The sequence below is a fragment of the Saccopteryx leptura genome, chromosome 8 (genome assembly GCF_036850995.1).
Source record: "Saccopteryx leptura isolate mSacLep1 chromosome 8, mSacLep1_pri_phased_curated, whole genome shotgun sequence".
Taxonomy (NCBI): domain Eukaryota; kingdom Metazoa; phylum Chordata; class Mammalia; order Chiroptera; family Emballonuridae; genus Saccopteryx; species Saccopteryx leptura.
This window is the reverse complement of record NC_089510.1, coordinates 55,287,965-55,311,466: the sequence shown is the minus strand read 5'-3', so window position 1 is coordinate 55,311,466 and position 23,502 is coordinate 55,287,965. Positions and strand designations below refer to the sequence as shown.

At 40.9% G+C, this 23,502-nt stretch overlaps 1 protein-coding gene and 1 pseudogene across 2 annotated transcripts in view; both read left to right on the top strand.

Moving 5' to 3' along the window:
• The window catches only part of LMLN (leishmanolysin like peptidase), a 98,691-nt gene that overhangs the window by 12,600 nt on the left and 62,589 nt on the right, over positions 1-23,502 (top strand). For both annotated transcript variants that reach the window (XM_066346977.1, XM_066346976.1), the window contains exons 2-6: positions 3,853-3,950; positions 5,110-5,140; positions 6,680-6,762; positions 7,838-7,955; positions 19,009-19,187. In XM_066346977.1, the coding sequence (XP_066203074.1) occupies positions 3,853-3,950; positions 5,110-5,140; positions 6,680-6,762; positions 7,838-7,955; positions 19,009-19,187 (509 nt within the window). The remainder of the gene's footprint in view (positions 1-3,852; positions 3,951-5,109; positions 5,141-6,679; positions 6,763-7,837; positions 7,956-19,008; positions 19,188-23,502) is intronic.
• LOC136380044 (E3 ubiquitin-protein ligase Mdm2-like) lies at positions 12,055-14,547 on the top strand (annotated as a pseudogene).

Sequence of the window (23,502 nt, the reverse complement as noted above, 5' to 3'; positions counted from 1 at the left end):
CTATCCAGCCAGAGCCCTGCTTAGTTTTTAAAGATAAAACTTCACCCTTTGCTTGGTTTTTAAGTATTTATGGAATGTTATGATAGGATATAGTAATAGTGTTGGTTGGACAGATGGAAATGGCAAGGAGACAAAAATATACATGTGAAATAAACTTAGAATTTTATTTACTTATTTTTGAGAGAGAGAGAGAGAGACAGGAACGGAGATGAGAAGCATCAACTTGTAGTTGCGGCACCTTAGTTGTTCATTGATTGATTTCTCTTATGTGCCCTGACCAGGGTGGGCTCCAGCAAGGCCAGTAACCCCTTGCTCAAGCCAATGACCTTGGGCTTAAGCCAGTGACCTGAGGCTTCCAGCCAGTGACCTTTGGGCTCAAACCAGTGACAATGGGGTCATGTCTATGGTCCCATGCTCAAACTGGATGAGTCCACACGCAAGCCAGTGACTTCTGGGTTTTGAACCTGTGACCTCAGCGTTCCGGGTAGATGCTCTATCTCCTGTGCCACCACTGGTCAGGCAAACACAGATCTTTTTACTGTGTCCATAGTTTTTCTTTTTCTAGAATGTTGTATAATTGGACTCAAACAGTGTGTAGTCCTTTTTCCTTTTCTTTTTTTTTTTTTTGTGACAAAGAGAGAGAGACAGATAGGGACAGACAGACAGGAAGAGAGAGAGATGAGAAGCATCAATTCTTAGTTGTGTTACCTTAGTTGTTCATTGATTGCTTTCTCAAATGTGACTTGACCGGGGGAACTACACCAGACCGAGTGACCCCTTGCTCACGCCAGCAACCTTGGGCACAAGCTGGTGAGCCTTGCTCAAACCAGATGAGCTTGTGCTCAAACTGGCGACCTCGGGGTTTTGAACCTGGGTCCTCTGCATCCCAGTCCGACACTCCATCCACTGCGCCACCGCCTTGTTAGGGGTGTAGTCTTTTCAGATTGGCTTCTTTCATCTAGTAATATGCATATGAGGTTCCTCCATGTCTTTTAATGGCTTGATAACTCATCATTTTTGCTTTAAATATTTTACTGTTTGGATGTAACACAGTTTAATTATCCATTCACATACTGGGCAATTTGGTTGCTTCCAAGTTTTGTCAGTATGAGTAAAGCTGCTGTAAACATCCATGCATGGGTTTTTGTGTGGACATGTTTTGAACCCATTTGAGTTAAAACCAAAGAACACAATTGCTTGGTTACGGTAAACATTTGTTTAGTTTTTGTTTTGTTTTTTACAGACACAGAGAGTGAGTCAGAGAGAGGGATAGACAGGGACAGACAGACAGGAACATAGAGATGAGAAGCATCAATCATTAGTTTTTTCATTGGGCATTGCAACACCTTAGTTGTTCATTGATTGCTTTCTCATATGTGCCTTGACCATGGGCTTTCAGCAGACCGAGTAACCCCTTGCTCGAGCCAGTGACCTTGGGTCCAAGCTGGTGAGCTTTGCTCAAACCAAATGAGCCCGCGCTCAAGCTGGCAACCTTGGGGTCTCAAACCTGGGTCGTCCGCATCCCAGTCTAACGCTCTATCCACTGAGCCACCGCCTGGTCAGGCAATTTGTTTAGTTTTTTAAGAAACTGCCACAGTGCTCTGGTCGCGGCAGAGTGACGCCCCGGAGGGACAGAGCATGGCCCCCTGGTGGGCAGAGCGTTGCCCCTGGTGGGCGCGCCGGGTGGATCCCGGTTAGGCGCATGCGGGAGTCTGTCTGACTGTCTCTCCCCGTTTCCAGCTTCAGAAAAATACAAAAAAAAAAAAGAAAGAAACTGCCACAGTGTTCCAAAGTGGCTGTCTCATTTTGCATCTCAGCAGCAGTGAATAAGAGTTCTTTTTGCTCCTCATCCTCCTCAGCATTTGGTGTTGTCTGTGTTCCAGATCTTGACCATTTTAATAGGTGTGTAGTGATATTTCTTTTTTTTTTATTTTTTTTTATTTATTTTTTTTTGTAGTGATATTTCATTGTTTTAATTTGTATTTCTTTTATGACATATAATGTGGAGCATCTTTCCATGTGCTTATTTGCCATCTGTATAGTTTCATTGGTGAGGTGTCTATTGAGGTTTTTGGCCATTTTTAATTGGTTTGTTTGTTTTCTTTCTCTTTTTTTCTTCTTTGTATTTTTCCAAAGTTAGAAGCGGGGAGGCAGTCAGACTCATGCATGCGCCCGACCAGGATCCACCTGGCATGCCCATCAGGGGGCGATGCTCTGCCACAACCGGAGCCATCCTAGCGCCTGAGCGGAGGCCATGGAGCCATCCTCAGCTCCCAGGCCAACTTTGCTCCAATAGAACCTTGGCTACGAGAGGGGAAGAGAGAGACAGAGAGGAAGGAGAGGAGGAAGGTTGGAGAAGCAGATGGGCACTTCTCCTGTGTGCCCTGGCTGGGAATCAAACCTGGGACTTCCACATGTCAGGCCGATGCTCTACTGCTGAGCCAACCGGCCAGGGCCTTTTTGTTTTCTTAATCCTTGAGTTTTAAGAGTTCTTTGTATGTTCTGGATAATGGTCTTTTATCAGATGTGTCTTTTGCAAATATTTTCTCCCAGTCTGTGGCTTATGTTATTCTCTTAATTTTATCTTTCACTTAGCAGAATTTTTAAATTTTAAAAAGTTGAGTTTATCAGTTATTTCATTCATGGATCATCCCCTTAGTAATATATCTAAAAAGTCATTGCCATACCCAAGGTCATCTAGGTTCACTCCTATTGTATCTTTTAAGAGTTTTATAGTAGTTTTGCATTTTACATTTAGGTCTATAATCTATTTTAAGTTAATTTTTTTTTTTCCAGGGACAGAGAGAAAGAGTCAGAAAGAGGGATAGACAGGGACAGACAGACAGGAACATAGAGATGAGAAGCATCAATCATTAGTTTTTCATTGGGCATTGCAACACCTTAGTTGTTCATTGATTGCTTTCTCATATGTGCCTTGACCGCGGGCCTTCAGCAGACCGAGTAACCCCTTGCTCGAGCAAGCGACCTTGGGCTCAAGCTGGTGAGCTTTTTTTCAAACCAGATGAGCCCACGCTCAAGCTGGTGACCTCAGGGTCTCAAACCTGGGTTTTCCGCATCCCAGTCCAACTCTCTATCCACTGCGCCACTGCCTGGTCTGGCAATTTTAAGTTAATTTTTATGAATGATGTTTGGTGTGTGTCTAGATTCATTTTTTTAATGTGGATATCTAGTTCTAGCACCATTTGTTGAAAAGACTATCTGCTCCATTGTATTGCCTTTTTAACTTGCTCAAAGATCAGTTGACAATATTAATGTGGTTCTATTTTTGCCTTTTCTTTTCTGTTCTACTGATCTGTATGTTTATTCTTTTGCCAGTACCACTTTGTCTTGGTTACTGTAGCTTTATAGTAAGTCTTGAAGTCAGGTGGTGTCAGTCTTCTAACTTTGTTCTTCACAATTGTGTTGGCTATTCTGGGTCTTTTGCCACTCTGTATTTTTAGGATCAGTTGGTTTATATCCACAATATAACTTGCTGGGATTTGATTGGGATTACATTGAATCTATACATTAAATTGGAAGAATTAACATCTTGACAATATTGAGTCTTTCTACTCATGAATATGAACTGGCCCTCCATTTATTTATTCTTTATCTTTTTTTCTGAGTATTACACTTGAAATTTAATTTATTAATTAATTTTTATTGAATTTATTGGGGTGACATTGGTGAATGAAATTCTACAGGTTTCAGTTGCATAGTTCTACAATACATCATCTGTATATTGCATTGTGTGTCCATCACTCCAAGTAAATTTATTAATTTTATGTTTGGACCTCAATTGGCTAACCTATACATCTTTTTAAAAAAATTTTAAATCTACTCCTTTTTCAGGTCATAAATAAGGTCCATCTTAAGGCAAATCATGTTGTAAAGAGAAATGTTGATGAACATTTAAGAATCAAGACTGTCTATGATAAAAGTATTGAAGAGTAAGTACATCATTATTTTGTCCTTGTTTTAATTAAGAATAAAACTGTTAAAGATATTTTTATGTGTTATCTGAAGTTCCATAATATGAACTAGGTGCACCTTCAGGATGAAATTAAGCTAAAATGCTCTTTAGTTTGGAAGGTAATAGTCAAGTGGTATGATTAAAGTCAATACTTCATGCCCTGGCTGGATGGCTTGGTTGGTTTCTGGCATCACTCTGAAGCACAGTGGTTGCTGGTTTGATCCCGAGCAGAGAGCGTGCAGTAACAGATTAGTGTTTCTGTTTCTCTTTTTCCCTTCCTTTCTCTCTCTCTTCCTCTCTCTCTCTCTTTTCTCTCTTTCTTCCTCTCTCTCTAAAATCAATAAAATAAACATTAAAAAAAATCTATACTAATTAAAAAATTGGCCTGACTAGCCACTGGCGTAGTGAATAGAGTGTCAGCCTAGGATGCAAAGGACCCAGATTTGAAACCCTAAGGTCGCTGGCTTGAGCGTGGGCTCACCAACATGAGCATGGGGTTGCCAGCTTGAGTGTGAGATCATAGACATGACCCTATGGTCGTTGGCTTGAGCCCAAAGGTCACTGGCTTGAAGTCCACAGTCGCTGGCTTGAGCAAGGAGTCTGGCTCAGCTAGAGCCTCCCTTTCTCTGTCCCTCTTTCTGTCTCTCTCGCTTAAAATAAAGTTTTGTACAGAACAAATGTGGATCTACTTGAAGGTGGTCAATAATAGACCTAGAAGGCACTTCCTCAGTATCTACTTGGAAGAAAAGTAAGAGGATGTGCTTATATATACAATAATGAGAACATTTACAAAATCATTAACTAGAAAGATAATATAGTCTAAATTTCTTATTTAGTGTAAGAGGGGTCCAGAAATAGATAAATTATGAATACGCAGTAGTTTATGAAGTTTTATTAAGAGTAGTTGATGTCCTTCCCTATCTTTAATTTCCCAAATGGATGAGATAGCGTATGATCATGCCCAGTGTTGTGCTTTGGCAAAGAGTAAACTCTCAAATGCTCATTGAGATAAATTGAAATTTTGGGGGTTTGATACTGCATGCTTCCTTGAGGCTGCTGCCAGATGTGTTCTGAACAAATGAGACAGTGCTCTGCCCCAGCATGGTGATTCTAATGTTTCATGTTGTCACTTTCAGGTTGCTCCCTGAAAAAAAATACCTTGTTAAGGTAGGTAAAAAATACTCATGGCTTGAATTTTATTCTTAAAATGGGTATATGTTACTGTATGTAAATTCTACTTCAGTAAAGAAAAGTATATACATGACTGTTTTGTGGATGACCGAATGAAAGATATTGGTAGTAAATTGGTAAATATTTATCATTTTTACCCAAGCTGTCTTTGTGATGCATTCACCAAGACTTTGTCTGTATTTGATACTAAATTAGTCTTCTCATTTTATAATTTGATATTGAATTAGTCTTCTCATTTTTTTACTGGTTCTCAAGTTCTGGAGGAACAGAACATACTAAGGATAGAGTTATAAAATTGACTTTTGAAATACATTGAGAACAGCACTATTGTGTTGGAAATGCTATTCTGCTGAAGATTAATTGACTTGAAAATATGATGTGCCTATGTTGTTTATAGAAATGCTACCCTCAGCAATTTTTTAAGTGTTGTAGAGTCTCTCTCTCTCTCTCTCTCTCTCTCTCTCACACACACACACACACACACACTCACACTCACAGTCACACTCACACACACCAAGCCAATTCATTATGTATCACAGAAGTAAGTGAGGTTAAAGTAGATCTGCTAAACATAAGATTTTCTTTATTATTGAATTTATTGGGGTGACATTGGTTAATAAAATTATATGTGTTTCTGGTGTACAATTCTATAATACATCACCTGTATATTGTATTGTGTATTCATCACCTCAAGTCAAGATTCCTTTCATCACCATTTTCCCCCCATATACCCTCTTCTACCTCCCCCCACCCCCTTTCCCTCTGGTAATCACCATACTATTGTCTGTGTCTGTGAGTTTTATTTATTTTTTGCTTAATCTCTTCACCAACATAAGATTTTTTTTTAAACATAAGATTTTCTTATCATAAACTATCTTAATTTTGGAAGCAACTAACTCATCTCAAATGTGAAGTAATTTGGATTGATAGTTGAGATTTATGTTTTCTAATATTCTATTTAAATGGAGGTAGGGAAGGAAGTTTCCATCTAGTGTTCTTTCCTCAATTGGCTAATTTATACGACACCTTGTAAATTTTTTTGTAATGTATTTGAAGCTCAGTAAAGGCTTTAAAACCCTACATATTGGCATTACTACAACTAACTTACTCAGCCTTCATTTCTCTTCTCAAATTTCTTGAGAGTATAACGGGTTATAGGGACACATTTAAAACAATTTGCTAGTTACATATCCATCTCTTTTCCCAAGGCATTAGAGACATTTCCTAGACATTTTAAAGCACATTCTTTGTTTCTAAGGTATTTTTTTGTTTGTTTTTAAATAATCTGGCTTTTCCTACTAGAAAATGAGGAAATTACTTTGATCCTAGACTTACTTTACTCTTTCTCCTACTCCTTGCCATACAACCTTTGACTGATTAGTATCTGTATTCCAGAATTGTAAGGCTTTTCTCTTTTTACTCTCAGTCATTAAAATACTATGCTTGCTTGTTTTAAATGTAATTTATACTTGGACTATATTTTTGACTGGTTTTCTTTTTTCAATTTTTATTCAGAACAAACTTTTTCCACAAGCTATTTCTTATTTAGAAAAGACTTTTCAGGTTCGTAGACCTGCGGGCACTATCTTACTTAGCCGGTATGTATGTCACATTAAATGGGTCGTTTTCTTGTTGTTTAGTACTCTGCCCTGCCCATTCTACCAGTATAGCAAATTATGAAATTTATACTAGAATATTTTATTATGCTTTTTGTACAGACCAAAAAGCAAGACTTTTAGAAGAATAAAAAGCATCTGTTTTTCCCTGATTTTCTATTATATGGTGACCTACTAGATCTTTTCCTAGGTCCTGGTCGGCAAACTGTGGCTCGCGAGCCACATGTGGCTCTTTGGCCCCTTGAGTGTGTCTCTTCCACAAAATACCATGTGTGGGCGCTACCTCAGTAAGGAATGTACCTACCTGTATAGTTTACATTTAAAAAATCTGGCTCTCAAAAGAAATTTCAATCGTTGTACTGTTGATATTTGGCTCTGTTGACTAATGAGTTTGCCGACCACGGTCTAGGGCAGGGGTCTCAAACTCAACTCAGCATGTGGGCCGCAGAGCAAGATCACAGCCGTTCGGCGGGCTGCACTAGGTCTACAAAAGGCAACTATTACGCAACACTTTTCTCACTGCAGTTGAAAACAAAAAAAAATCAGTACAACAAGCACAATCGTACATGCAGTTTACTCAGTGTCACAAAACGACCAGAAACTGTAGTTCGCATCACAACTGCTGTTAACTAAGCTAATATCTAGCTAGGATGCTAGAGAAATGAAAAATACAAGTAGGCCCCTAGGCTTACTTAATTTTATCCAAAATATTTTGAACTTCGTGGATTAGTCTGCAGGCAGCACAAAATTGTTTGGCGGGCCGTGAGTTTGAGACCCCTGGTCTAGGGTATAGTTGTCCCCTGCTTGCTACACCTCCTTCCTCCCACTTTCATTTGTCCACAGTATTGGCTTTATGAAGTATTTGGGTATTTGGAAACCCAGATCAGGAGGATTCCCAGGAAACCAAAATTTGTTCTTAGTCCACTTTTCTAACTAAAATAGTAATTGTTAATGAGCTAATATAGCAGTTACTAGTTTTTTACAATGCCTTTGACTGCTGTGAATATTCTTTCCTTTTGTGTGTGTAATTACACTTTGATGTAACAATGAACTGAAGACAATGTGCAACAAACCAATACCTACGGAAGGAAAACGATCCCCATAGATACTGTACTGGGGAATGTGCAGAGCACACGAAATGCGGCCCAGTGGTAGTGCCTGAGGCGCACCTCCAGGTAACTCAGCCTGCTCTCGGGGATGTTCTTATTTTTTAAAATAAACTTAGGAGAAATTTTGAATCTGTCACAGACTTACATTTAGAAGCTTCATTCTTCTACTAAAAGTAATCACAGTTAAGTATGCTGATTTTATTCTTTCATTAGTTTTAAAATGAATTTAATATATATATATTTTTAAATTTATCTCTGGGGCTACTGAGTCATTTCAGCTTAAAAGTTTTATCCTCTAGGCCCTGGCTGGTTGGCTCAGTGGTAGAGCGTCGGCCTGGTGTGCGGAAGTCCCGGGTTTGATTCCCGGCCAGGGCACACAGGAGAGGCGCCCATCTGCTTCTCCACCCCTCCCCCTCTCCTTCCTCTCTGTCTTTCTCTTCCCTTCCCACAGCCAAGGCTCCATTGGAGCAAAGTTGGCCTGGGTGCTGGGGGTGGCTCTGTGGCCTCTGCCTCAGGCGCTAGAATGGCTCTGGTCGCAACAGAGCGACACCCCGGATGGGCAGAGCATTGCCCCCTGGTGGACGTGCTGGGTAGATCCTGGATGGGCGCATGCGGGAGTCTGTCTGACTGCCTCCCCATTTCCAGCTTCAGAAAAAAAAAAAAAGTTTTATCCTCTAAAACATCTTATAGCAGGTGTACACCTCAGTATTTTTGAAGGGAAATTTGATATTATTTCTTAAAATTAAGCAACAATCTGTGCTTTAACCCAACGTAGAAATGTATTTCATAAAAATACTTATGCCCTGGCTGGGTTGTTCAGGGGATAAAGCGTTGACCTGGTGCACCAGAGGTTGTGGGTTCAACCCTTGGTCAGGGCATGTAGGAGAAGCAGTCAGTGAGTACACACTAAATTGAACAACTAAGTTAAATGAGTTGGTGCTTCTCTCTCTCTCTCTCAAAATTAATGGAAAGAATTTTTAAAATATACTTATAAATGTATAATACATGTAAAAGGATATTCTTTGAAAACTATAAATATATTTGTATTAGTATTAGTTAAATGATAGTCTAACCATGTAATGGAATACTATGCAGCTGTTAAAGAATGAAGTAGATCTTTATTTGATGACTAGAAAGATATTTACGGCCTCCTGTGGTGGCGCAGTGGATAAAGCGTCCACCTAGAAATGCTGAGGTCGCCGGTTCGAAACCCTGGGCTTGCCTGGTCAAGGCACAAATGGGAGTTGATGCTTCCTGCTTCTCCCCCCCTTCTCTCTCTCCTCTCTCTCTCCTCCCTCTCTCTTTTCTAAAATGAATAAAGAATAAAAAAAAGATATTTACGCTTTTAAATGAAAAAAGAAAAGTTGTAAATCAGTATGTATAGTTAGCTTATTTTGTTTTAAAAATTATTTTCAATTCAGCTTTTAATAAAGCTGAAATAAAAACAGTTTTTAGAAAAAAATATACACTCAAACAATAAAAAATTATGAAACATTCTTTAGGTATATAAATACTATGAAATCTGTACACATACCAAAATGGGATTGTAGGGGCCTTTTCTTTGGTAAATTATGTATTTTTGTAATATGATTTTTTATGATAAGCATATATTACTTATATCAGAAAAGAGATAAAAATTTTAGGACTGACCTGTGGTGGTGCAGTGGATAAAGCATCAACCTGGAATGCTGAGGATGCTAGTTTGAAACCCCAGGCTTGTCTGTTCAGGGCACATATGGGAGTTGATTCTCCTGCTACTCCTCCCCTTCTCTGTCTCTCTTTCTTCCCCCTCTCTAAAGTAAATAAATAAAATCTTTTTTTGTGTGTGGCAGAGACAAAGAGAGTCAGAGAGAGGGACAGATAGGGACAGACAGGCAGGAAGGGAGAGAGATGAGAATCATCAATTCTTTATTGCGGTTCCTTAGTTGTTCATTGATTGATTTCTCATATGTGCCTTAACGGGGGGGGGGAGGGGGGCTACAGCAGACTGAGTGACCCCTTCCTCAAGCCAGCAACCTTGGGCTCAAGCTTGTGAGCTTTGCTTAAACCAGATGAGCCCACGCTCAAGCTGGCGACCTTGGGGTCTAGAACCTGGCTCCTCTGCATCCCAGTCTGACACTCTATCCACTGCGCCACCGTCAGGTCAGGCAATAAATAAAACCTTTTTTTTTTTTTTGTATTTTTTCTGAAGCTGGAAACGGGGAGAGACAGTCAGACAGACTCCCGCATGTGCCCGACCTGGATCCACCCGGCACGCCCACCAGGGGCGACGCTCTGCCCACCAGGGGGCGATGCTCTGCCCCTCCGGGGTGTCGCTCTGCTGCGACCAGAGCCACTCTAGCGCCTGGGGCAGAGGCCAAGGAGCCATCCCCAGCGCCCGGGCCATCCTTGCTCCAATGGAGCTTTGGCTGCGGGAGGGGAAGAGAGAGACAGAGAGGAAGGAGGGGGGTGGGGGTGGAGAAGCAAATGGGCGCTTCTCCTATGTGCCCTGTCCGGGAATCGAACCCGGGTCCCCCGCATGCCAGGCCGACGCTCTACCGCTGAGCCAACCGGCCAGGGCAATAAATAAAATCTTTGAAAAAATAGTTTAAAAAAATTTTAAATGCATATACCAGAAAACCAATTTATTATACCTTTGAAAATATGATTACTGCTGTATTTTTACTGTGTTCTGTCATTACTTATAGAAAATGAATACATTACTAAACATTGATTTGTAACCAAAATTAAGTATTTTTCTAATTATTATTTTTAATTATTTTTTTTGTATTTTTTCGAAGTGAGAAGCAGGGAGGCAGGCAGGCAGATTCCCACATGCACCCGACTAGGATCCACCTGGCATGCTCGGCCCATCTGGGGTGTTGCTCTGCTGCAACCAGAGCCATTCTAGTGCCTGAGGTGGAGGCCATGGAGCCATCCTCAGCGCCTGGGCCTTGACTGCGGAAGGGGAAGAGAGACAGAGAGAAAGAGGAGGGGGAAGGGTGGAGAAGCAGATGAGCGCTTCTCCTGTCTGCCCTGGCCGGGAATTGAACCCAGGACTTCCATATGCTGGGCCAACGCTCTACCGTGGAGCCAGCCAGCCAGGACCTTAAGCATATGTTTAGATGAAGTTTATTTTATAATTATTTTCTTAAGGTAATTGAAGCTCAGTAAGGGTTTAGAACCCTATGCATTGACACTGCTATAACTAACTTACTCAGCTTTCAGTTTTCCTCAGATTTCTTGAGAGTATAAAGGATTATAGGGACACCTTAAAAATTACATATCCATTTTTTTCCCCAAAACACTGGAGACTAGAGACATTTCCTAGATATTTTAAAGCACATTTCTTTGCTTTGTTTCTAAGGTATTTTTGTTTGTTTTTCATTCTCTTGGCTTTTCCAAATTCTACTTTCTTTTTATTTTCTTGGGAGTTCTCTAATTTTTTTTTTTACTAATAAATGAGTGGTCATGGGAAAGAAAGCTTTAAAATCACAACTTATAGTAGTAGCAACTATTAATAGGTTTAAGTAACTGAATTAAAAATTAAAATAGGCCCTGGCTGGTTGGCTCAGCGGTAGAGCGTCGGCCCAGCGTATGTAAGTCCAGGTTTGATTCCTAGTCAGGGCACACAGGAGAAGTGCCCATCTGTTTCTCCACCCTTCCCCCTCCTCCTTTTTTTTTTCTCTCTCTTTCTCTTTCTCTCTCTATCTCTATCTCTCTCTCCCCTCCTGCAGCCAAGGCTCCATTGGAGCAAAGTTGGCCCAGGCGCTGAGGACGGCTCTATGGCCTCCGCATCAGACACTAGAATGGCTCCGGCCACAATGGAGCAACACCCCAGATGGACAGAGCATCGCCCCCTAGTGGGCATGCCGGGTGGATCCCAGTCAGGGTGCATGAGGGAGTCTGTCTAACTGCCTTCTGCTTCTAACTTCGGGGGGGGGGGATTAGAATACATGAACACATGTATTTAACACATGTAAGTAAGTAATGCAATGAAATGGGGATTTCTGTTTTTTTCTCTGTAAGCATCACTTTTGCTTAAAAAATTGCAGTTTACTGATTTTTTATTTATAATTTGGAGATTATGTTTGTTCAGGAACTTTGATAAAAGAAGTTCTCTATAAAAAGTTCTCTAAAAACAGACATTACAAGGGCAAAGTAAGACTTGCTTAGAAAACTAGGAATGAGGGTAATATTACATGATGACTACAACTTTTTACCTTATGTACTTTTGTATTTGAGTTTTAAAAAAATTAAATGAATTATTTATAATTGGAAATTTATTTATATTAAATAAAATTTTTATTAATTTTGAAATAACTGTAGATTTCTAGAAAGTTGTAAAAAATGTATAAAGTGGTGTGCTCCCCTTGGGTGTTAGCGGTCACGAGTTGGGTGCCCTTTGTCCTGCTCTGCTTCTCTTGGGGCATGTGTGGGCCCGTATTTCTAGAAAGGAAAATGGAACAAAAAGCCGAGTCTAAAGGGAGGCCCTAAGCCCTTTGACCAAGGTCCTGCCGCTTCCTACGTCAGGAGCCTCCTTGTCCAGTCATAGCAGCTGGGCAATACTGATGTGTCTGTGCCTACTGATAGTGCTGCAAGCACCTCACAGCTTCCAGCTTCACGCCAAGAGACCGTGGTTACACCAGTGCCATTGCTTTTGAAGTTATTAAAATCTATTGGTGTACAAAAAGACACTTATACCATGAAAGAGATTATATTTGATTTTGGCCAGTATTTATGAATAAATGATCATATAAGGAGAGGCAACAACATATTGTGTATTATTCAAATGATCTTCCAGGGAATATTTTTAGAATGCCAAGTTTCTCTTTGAAAAGACACAGAAAACATACACAGTGATCTACATAAACTTGGTCATAGTCAATCAGCAGGAACCATCAGATTCAGGCATATCTGTGAGTGAAAACAGATGGCATCTTGAAGGTGGGAGTGATCAAAAGGACCCTGTGCAAGAGCTGAAGTAAGAGAAACCTTCATTTTTCAGATTTGGATTCTAGACCATCTATATCATCTAGCACAGGGGTCCCCAAACTTTTTACACAGGGGGCCAGTTCACTGTCCCTCAGACCATTGGAGGGCCGGACTATAAAAAAAAACTATGAACAAATCCCTGTGCACACTGCACATATCTTATTTTAAAGTAAAAAAACAAAACAGGAACAAATACAATATTTAAAATAAAGAACAAGTAAATTTATTTATTTTTTTACAGAGACAGAGAGAGAGAGGAATAGATAGGGACAGACAGACAGGAACGGAGAGAGATGAGAAGCATCAATCATCAGTTTTTCGTTGCGACACCTCAGTTGTTCCTTGATTGCTTTCTCATATGTGCCTTGACTGTGGGCCTTCAGCAGACTGAGCAACTCCTTGCTCAAGCCAGCGACCTTGGGTCCAAGCTGGTAAGCTTTGCTCAAACCAGATGAGCCCGCGCTCAAGCTGGCGACCTCGGTCTTGAACCTGAGTCCTCCGCATCCCAGTCCGATGCTCCATCCACTGCACCACAGCCTGGTCAGGCAGAACAGGTAAATTTAAATCAACAAACTGACCAGTATTTCAATGGGAACTATGCTCCTCTTACTGACCACCAATGAAAGAGGTGCCCCTTCTGGAAGTGCGAGGGGGCCGGATAAATGGCCTCAGGGGACCACATGTGGCCCGCTGGCTATAGTTTGAGGACCCCTGATTTAGCAGGAGAACAATTAGTGAGACAGAAGAAAAGTTGGATGAATTACCTGGTCAGCATCGAAGACAGCACCACAGGTCTGGTAGTTCTTCCTTTTCCTTTGCTGAAAGCCTTGCTCTCTGTGTAATAAGGCAGACAACACTGGAAGCAGCAGCAGTGCATCAACAGGGTCTCCATCAAATCCAAATCTTAATGCTGGTGTAAGTGAATAATTAGGTGATTTGTTGGATCAAGATTTAGTGTCAGATCAGTTCAGTGTAGAATTTAAAGTTGAGTCTCAATTCAGAAGACTGTAACCTTAATGAAGAAGGATAAGAACTTTCAGATAAGATAACGTGGTAATATCAAGTTACTGCGCATCTGACGGGAGAATAACGCATTTATTTGAAGATGATCTGAAATTTTGTTAGCTGACTGTTGCAAGTGTACTTCATGCAATGAAATGAATACTCCCCTTAGATCACATTGCAGCAGATGTTGGGCACTTCATGAGGAGTAGCTTCTTGAAGACAAAGGGAAAGAAAAAGGGAACATGCCTAAGAAAACCAAACTAGAAAACCCAACACAAGCAGAAGAGGGCTTTGATGTTCCTAATTGCAAAAAAAAAAAAAAAAAAAAAAAAATACAGTGAATGATTCCCAACAATCATATGTTGAGGAAAATGATGAAAAGATTACACAAGCCTCCCAGTCCCAATACAGTGACGACTATTCTCAGCCATCACCTTCTAGTAGCATCATTTATAGCAGCCAGGAAGATGTCAAACAGTTTGAGAGGGAAGAAGTACAAGACGAAGAAAGTATGGAGTCTAATTTTCGCAGTAATGCCACCAAACCTTGTGTGATTTGCCAAGGCTGACCTAAAAGTGGTTGCATTGTCCATGGTAAAACAGGACATCTGATGGCATGCTTTACATATGCAAAGAAGCTAAAAAAAAAAGAAAAAAAAAAGGCCCTGCCAAGTATGTAGACAGTTCAAATGATAGTCCTAACGAATTTCTCCACGTTGACTTGCCTACAAAAGTAGAATTACATATTTCTAACTATATAATTAAAAACTTAGACAATATGAAATTTTTATATGCATCAAAGCAAGATGGTATCTTAGTGCATGTAGATTTGTTTTGTATCATGTAATTTACATACTTTGGGGGAATAGTGAATATTTATTTACTTTAAGGAAAATCTCACTTCTGTTTATATTTTGTATTTGGGTTTTAATATAATTTGAATTGGATATATAGCTCATCCCTTATTCTTGCCCCTCATTTTAAATAATTTTTGCTTTCTCTAAAATGAGAAGCATCTGATCTTTTAAAAAATACTTTAAGTAAGACACTTAAATATAACTTATTTAGTACCTTTCATTCAAAGAGAAAAGCTTGTGTGAAAGATGTAATATTTAAAGTGTTGATATTCTTAAACCCTTTTGTCCTTAGTTTCTCTTTCAGAACCCCTTTAATTACTCTTTCCCCATAAAAAATAAATTGTTACTTATATTTACTATGTAAGTAAAAATGTTCTTATTATCCAGCTTCTTGGTATAGTAAACGATAGGTAATAATAATGTACATTTGAGAAGTCTTTGAGAATAACCATCTTTTACCCATAGACAAAAGTTTAAGGCTCCCTGGTACAGTGTAGACTCGTCCTAGGCATCTTAACCTGTGTATCAGGCTCTTTTCCACACCTAATATCAAGAGTTATATAATCTCTTCTTTCAGTTGAAATATTCTAAGACACTTTGAAGTGCCTTTGGGGTCTAGATTTTATGGTTCCTTGTTTCAAACATTTGCTTTTGGCCAGTTTTAGATACTAGTGAATTCACAAAGACTGATTGAGAAATTTAGTAAACAAAAGGACTGTTTTTGTTTGATTGATTGTTTGTTTGTTTGTTTTAAGTGGGAGGAAGGGAGCTAGAAGGACAGACTCCTGCATGCACCCTGACTGGAGTCCACCCCACAACTCCTGTCTGGGACCGATGCTCAAATCAACTGAGCTGTAGAAGGGGGACCAGGAGGGGAAGAGAAGCAGATGATTGCTTCTCATGTGTGCTATGACCGAAGATTGAACCCAGAATGTCCACATACCAGGTCAGGTCAGCGCTCTATCCACTGAGCCAGACAGCCAGGGCCTAGGACTATTTGTTTAGAAAATAGCTAGAAATATAACTTTGCTCTAAATTGTCCAGAAATTTTATATCAACTTTTTTTTAAAAAAGTGAGAGGAGGAGAGTTATTGAGACAGATTCCTGCATGCACCCTGACTGGGATCCACCCAGCAACCCTGTCTGGGGCTGATGCTTGAATCAATTGAGTTATTTTTAGCACCTCAGGCTGGCTCAGACCAACCAGCTTCCTCAGTGCCTGGGTGCCCTGGGCCAATACTAGAGCCACTTAAGCTACTGGCTGTGAGAGAACAAGAGGGAGAGAAGGGGGAGTAGAATGGGGGAGAAGCAGATGGTTGCTTCTTCTGTGTGCCCTGACAGGGAATCAAACCTGGGCCGTCTCTATGCTGGACTGACGCTCTATCCACTGAGCCAACCATCCAGAGTCTGCATCACTTTTCTTTAAGAATGACAGAACAGGCCCTAGCCGGTTGGCTCATTGGTGGGGCATCGGCCTGGCGTGCAGGAGTCCCAGGTTCGATTCCCGGCCAGGGCACACAGGAGAAGCGCCCATCTGCTTCTCCACCCCTCCCCCTCTCCTTCCTCTCTGTCTCTCTCTTCCTCTCCCGCAGCCAAGGCTCCATTGGAGCAAAGTTGACCCAGGCGCTGAGGATGGCTCTGTGGCCTCTGCCTCAGGTGCTAGAATGGCTCTGGTTGCAACAGAACAGCGCCCCAGATGGGCGGAGCATCACCCCCTGGTGGGCATGCCGGGTGGATCCCAGTTGGATGCATGTGGGAGTCTGTCTGACTGCCTCCCCATTTCCAAGTTCAGAAAATACAAAAAAAGGGAAAAAAAAAGAATGACAGAACAGGATTCTAAAATATCTCAAACTACATGAACTGACATCTTGATTTATATTTAAATATTAACTTTCAGCAAAATAGTTAAAATAACCACTTAGATTGAGGGTTCTGTGTTTTAGTCCCATGAGTGACAGTTGAACACACTCAGGTGTAGACAATAAAATCAACTGAACTATGTTTAGAATAGAGCTGAATGATAATTTAACACAGCTAGTTTGTGCCAGTTACTAATGTTCCATTGTGTTAAACTTCAAAAACAAAAACCACACACATGACTACATGACTTACCCCCCTGTATGTATATATGTAAGTAGGGAACAAATGGCTGAAATGATTATGACCTTAGCCAAAGAGTGGTCCCCAAATACAGTAAAACTTTATTAATTTGGGATTTATAATACTTCAAGTATGGAACTAAATAGAATTAATCTTTTCTGAGGAGAGTTGGTAGTAAAAATGAAATTATAAACACTGTACATTTAGGGTACAGGCAGTCTCTGGGTTATGAACAAGATACGTTCTGTATGTTTATAAATTGAATTTGTATGTAAATTGGAACAGTTACATTTACCTATTAAATGCAACTTAGAGGCCCTGGCCAGTTGGCTCAGTGGTAGAGTGTCGGCCTGGCGTGCAGAAGTCCTGGGTTTGATTCCCGGCCAGGGCACACAGGAGACGCGCCCATCTGCTTCTCCACCCCTCCCCCTCTCCTTCCTCTCTGTCTCTCTCTTCCCCTCCTGCAGCCAAGGCTCCATTGGAGCAAAGATGGCCCAGGCGCTGGGGATGGCTCCATGGCCTTTGCCTCAGGCGCTAGACTGGCTCTGGTCGCAACAGAGCGATGCCCTGGATGGGCATAGCATCGCCCCCTGGATGGGCATAGCATCGCCCCCTGGTGGGCGTGCCGGGTGGATCCCAGTCAGGCGCATGCGGGAGTCTGTCTGACTGCCTCCCTGTTTCCAGCTTCAGAAAAATACAAAAAAAAAATGCAACTTAGATATGTTTGTCTTAACATAGTTTTATTTTTACCTTTCTGTACACATACATAACTTAAACATTTTTAACTGTAACCTTAAACAACCTTGGATGATGCGAAGATGATGGATTTGTTGGAGAGGCTGGGACTGGTGTAGAGAGTCAGGGTTTGATTCCGCTGCTGGAGTCAGTTTCTTGAAGCAGGAATCAAGGGAGGTTTGTAGAGCTTTTCTTTTTCTCTTCATAAATGGCTCTGTAGCACCTCAGGCCTTTGGTAACTGCATGATGAACTTCTCTGTATCAGGATCTTGCTCCTCTAACTTTGCCATTCCTGCATCAATGAGACAGAAAGCATCAGCTAACTCTTTTGTAGAAAACTCTTGGTTCTGGAGTTTCTAGGTCCCTGTTTTCTTCCCTAAATGGTACCATTTCCCCCTCCTAACCCACTTGCGGCAGAGCATAAGGTCTTCATTGATAGTTCTTTGCCATGAGAATGAGTAACTCTGTGATATCATTTTCACTGATGTCCAACTGTAGTTGATTAATAATAGTCCTTATGGTGCTCTCACCTTAAGTACAGGTTCTGTGTAGGTTAGATGTTTGTAACTCAGGGCCTCACTGTATAATAATGCAATGATTATGCTATTTATAAAACATTCAGATCTATGTAGATAGTCTCATTCAGCATTCCTACACATTGCTAGTATAGTCTTGATTAAAGTTTTGGTTTAGTATATTCTATTGATTTATGAATAAACAATTCACTAAATGTTTTAAAAATGTATAAGGAGGTCCCTTATAACTTTCACGTAGTTTCAGGGTTTAAAACATTTTATATTTCCAGAATGCAAAAAAGAAATATAAATAGCAACTGTTAGTTTAAATTAAGATTATACATTTAAGCCCTGGCTGGTTGGCTCAGCGATAGAGCATTGGCCCGGCGTGTGGAGGTCCTGGGTTTGATTCCAGCCGGGGCACACAGGAGAAGTGCCCATCTGCTTCTCCACCATTCCCCCTCTCCTTCCTTTCTCTCTCACCATCCCGCGGCCAAGGCTCCATTGGAGCAAAGTTAGCCTGGACGCTGAGGATGGCTCCATGGCCTCCACCTCAGGCACTAGAATGGCTCTGATTGCAGCAGAGCAATGCCCCAGAGGGGCAGAGCATCGCCCCCTGGTGAGCATGCCAGGTGGATCCCAGTCCGGCACATGTGGGAGTCTGCCTGCCTCCTCCCCGCTTCTCACTTTGGAAAAATAAAAATATAAAAAAGATTATAAATTTATAATAATTTAACATAATATAGAAATTGTAGTAAAATAAATTCAAAATTAGAGACAAGAAGTAAGTAGATGGAGGGATGAATTTTATAAAAGTTGAAAATTAAAAAAAATTAAATTATATGTATTCAGAGTCTGGATTCACTATAAATTATAAGTTGCCACAGCTAATCTTGTCTTTGGTCTGATTTTCTGTTGCCCCCGATGGGCGCAGCAATGCAGGGTCTGCCGTGGGGGTAAGTGGCCCTGTGGAGCAGTGGGTGTGCCAGACCAAGAGGGCGTCCCGGATGCTGACTTCGTTCTCTATGTTGGTGCTCTGGCTACTGAGAGGTGCAGCCATGAAAACATCATCTCATATGCTGCCTATTGCCAGCAGGAGGCAAAGATGGACAGGTAAGCCTTCCCTTGAGACTTATTTCCCAAGATCTAATATGGGAACTCTTAAACTATTATTATAAGTGTTTAGAGTTCAAGAAGTTTGCATTTCACAGATTTCCCTCAGTAGGCAGAAAGGGCACACTGCCTGCCTGGGGGATGAGGAGTGGGGGAATCAGGTTCTAGGACTTTTGCATATGATAATATCAGTACCAACTCCAAAGGAAAAGTCAACTGTCAAGAGAATTTTCTTTGGAAGTGAATACCTCTCTGAGGAAACTACCTGAACTTTAAAATTTAAAAGTAACTCTTCCCTAATTATATAATTTGATATGTTATGGTGGACTGGAAAGTCCTAGAAGCCAAGCAACACTCACAGGACACTGGACCCTCAACATAACACTCGACACTCTGACACACTCAGAGAGTTGGAGAACCGGTTTATTATGCCAGCGGGCTCAGAGGAGTTAGCACTCCAACGTCTGAGCAGCGACTGGTGGTTTCTTGGGGCTTTTTTTTTTTAATTTATTTTTTAAATTTATTCATTTGAGAGAAGAGAGAGAGGAGAGAGAGTAAGAGAGAGAGAGAGAGAGAGAGAGAGAGAGAGGAGAGAGAGAGTGAGAGAGAGAGAAGGGCATCAACTCCCATATGAGCCTTGACCAGGCAAGCCCAGGGTTTTGAACCGGCGACCTCAGCGTTCTAGGTTGATGCTTTATCCACTGACCCACTGAGCCACCACAGGTCAGACTCTTGGGGCTTTTTATAGTCACGCGTTTACTGAGCAAAAAGCAAGTAGGTAGGTTTACAGAGGAAAGAAGAAAAAAAACAAAATAAAAGCAGAATTGTCAGAAACAGAACAGTCATGTCAGCAGTGCTAACAGCCATACCACCTGAACACATGGGTAACAGCCTTATCAGGAACAGTCATGACCGCAGTATATCCCTCGCAGCCATACCAGTTTCACCAGAAACCTCTGGAGAAGAAAGAGTGTCGATTTCAGGATTGCAGTATAGCAGCCATATCAGATATGTCCTTTACTTAAATCACTTAAAAATTTAGTCCTCTTTTTTTATTTTACTTCTTAAATTTTTTTTAATGATTGATTTTAGGGAGACAGAGAGAGTAAGGGGGAGATAGAGAAACATTCATTTGTTCATCTAGTTGTGCCTTTATTGGTTGCTTCCTATATATGCCCTGACTGGGGATCAAACCTGCAACCTTGGTGTTTGGGGTGACGCTCTAATAAGTTTGCTCACTGGCCAGGGCCCTGAATCCTCTTTTTTATTTACAAAAGATTTCGAAAAAGATTTTTCCAGTGAAGCAGTCTTGAAATGAAAAAGTAATATACTTGTAGAAGAAGGTTGCCTTTTATAGTACAGACAGATCAATTAAAGGTATGAGAGCCCGTGGGCCTGGCGTGTGGGGGACCCGGGTTTGATTCCCGGCCAGGGCACATAGGAGAGGCGCCCGTTTGCTTCTCCACCCCCCCCCCTTCCTCTCTGTCTCTTTCTTCCCCTCCCGCAGCCGAGGCTCCATTGGAGCAGAGATGGCCCGGGCGCTGGGGATGGCTCCTTGGCCTCTGCCCCAGGCGCTTGAGTGGCTCTGGTCGCGGTGGAGCCACGCCCCGGAGGGGCAGAGCATCGCCCCCTGGTGGGCAGAGCTTCGCCCCTGGTGGGCGTGCCGGGTGGATCCCGGTCCGGCGCATGCGGGAGTCTGTCTGGCTGTCTCTCTCCGTTTCCAGCTTCAGAAAAATACAAAAAAAAAAAAAAAAAAAAAGGGTAGGAGAAATTGCAAGTCTCAGAATAGATTCTGTGTAACATTGTCACCTCTAGGAGAGTTAATTTGACCAGTTCCTGTATACCTAAAGACCATTGCCGAGATCCTGAATATTCATTTAACTTTCTAGACTTGTGGGCTTTAAAGAGTTTTTTCACTTCTATTGGTATGTAATTCATTTTTTCCTGAAAAGCTGTAATTAAGTTTGTGATAGTTTATAATTAATGGTGTCTTAGTATCAAGGAAAAAGTGTTTATTTGAAGTCCTAAATGAATGATAAAATGTTACTTGATACAATGAGATAATTTCTTAGAGTAGACGACTGAAAAACATAGCTTCAAATAGTAGTACTGTAAAATCATTGATTTTTTCTTAATTTGAACTACTATAACAAGTAAAATGTACCAATTTTATAGTGTAAACAGCATTTTATTACTATAGCAGACAAAATAGTGCCCATGTTATAAGAGGATATGAAGAAAATTAGTTTTTATAAACCTCGTTTGAGGTCTGTGTCAGTGGAATAAGTACAGTGGTACCTTGAGGTATGAACAGACCAACATACAAATTTTTTTTAAGATACAAGCTGCGACTCGGTCTGTATTTTTGTTCGAGATCTGAGTGAAATTCCGAGATATGAGTTGTGATTCGGGAAGCTGCCACTAGTTGGCGCGTTGGCGCACGGATCCAGTATCAGCAGTTTGATACATGAGTTGACTGACTTACGAGCTCAATTACAGAACGAATTAAATTCGTATCTCAAGGTACCACTGTATATGGATTATATACATGCACAATCTCATTTTGAATATACTATTTAATGTCAAAAGAATATTGTGAGACTGACTAGGTGGTGATACAGTGGATAGAATGTCAACCTGGGACGCTGAGGACCCAAGTTCAAAACCCCGAGGTCACCAGTTTGAGCATAGGCTCACTAGCTTGAGTATAGGCTCACTAGCTTGAGTGTGGGGTCACTCGCTTGAGCATGGGATCATAGACATGACCCCATGGTCACTGGCTTGAGCGCAAAGGTTGCTAGCTTAAAGCCCAAGGCTGCTGGCTTGAGTTCCATGTTGCTGGCTTGAGCAAAGGGTCATCATTGGCTTGGCTGGAGACCCCGGTCAAGGCATGTATGAGAAAGCAATTAATGAACAAGTGAAGTACCACAACTACTAGTGGATGCCTCTCATCTCTCTCCTTTCCTGTCTGTCTCTTCTAAGAAAAAAAAAAAGAACATTGTGAAACACTGTTCTACATATGTACACTGTGGACATAATATGAATCTGTATTTGTTTTAATTTTTTTTAATTTTTATTATTATTTTTATTCATTTTAGAGAGGAGAGGGAGAGACAGAGAGAGAGAGAGAGAGAGAGAAGAGACAGAGAGAGAGAGAGAAGGGGGGGAGAAGCTGGAAGCATCAACTCCCATATGTGCCTTGACCAGGCAAGCCCAGGGTTTTGAACCGGCGACCTCAGCATTTCCAGGTTGACGCTTTATCCACTGCGCCACCACAGGTCAGGTCTGAATCTGTATTTGTTTTAAAACTCTATGCACATACTTGAATTTGCTAAGGGAAAAGTCAGAAATAAATATATAGTATTACCAATTATCCTAATGTGTAGGACTACCTTGTTTTATCACTGAAAGTCTCATATCCTGAGAAACCTCTCAGTCCTGGACAAACCAGGATGGTTGATCACCCTAAAAATAAAGCTCTACAAATCATTGATAGCAGTTACCTCTAATAGTGGAATTTAGTGGGGTAGATTATAAAATAAAAAAATTTCTTTTTTTTCTTCATATATTTCTATATTATTTCGATATATACTTTTTTACAATGAGTTTTTATTACATATGTATATATATATAAGACATGTTAAAATGAGCGTATTACCAGGAACAGAATAGCCTTCCTGGGGAGGTAGGGGAAGGGATATAAAATCTCACATTGAGATGGGTCTAGGTCAGCGACTTTAAACCTGTTTTATCTCGTGGCACACATAAACTAATTATTAAAATTCTGCAGCACACCAAAAATAGTGTATTTTTCACCGATCTGACAAAAAATAGGTATAATTGTGATTAATTTACAAAAGAGAAAAGTCATTATCTACCCTTTTCGCTCCATCGTGACCTTTTAAAAAATCAGGTGCTTGTACTTGTATATAAGGATTTCTGGTACCAAGAATTAACCGTTCAGACACAACAGTGTTATGCAATGTGACCAGTAAGAGGCAGCTCTATCATATGACCACATTATGGTTCAAGACAGAGCATTCACACCAGATGGCTGTTATTGTGTTGCCTATTGTCAATTTTTTATTTGACAATCTAAGGGAAGAGAGGTCAGTGCCCCAGATTAAATAGTCAGGTGTTGAATGTTTTAAAATTTCTTGCCCTAGATGGATGGCTCGGCTGGTTAGAGCTTTGTCCGAAAGCACAGAGGTTGCCAGTTCCATCCTTAGCCAGGGCACATACAGGAACAGATCAGTGTTCCTGCCCCATTCTCTCTCTCCCATTTCCTCTCTCTCTAAAATCAATAAAAATAAAA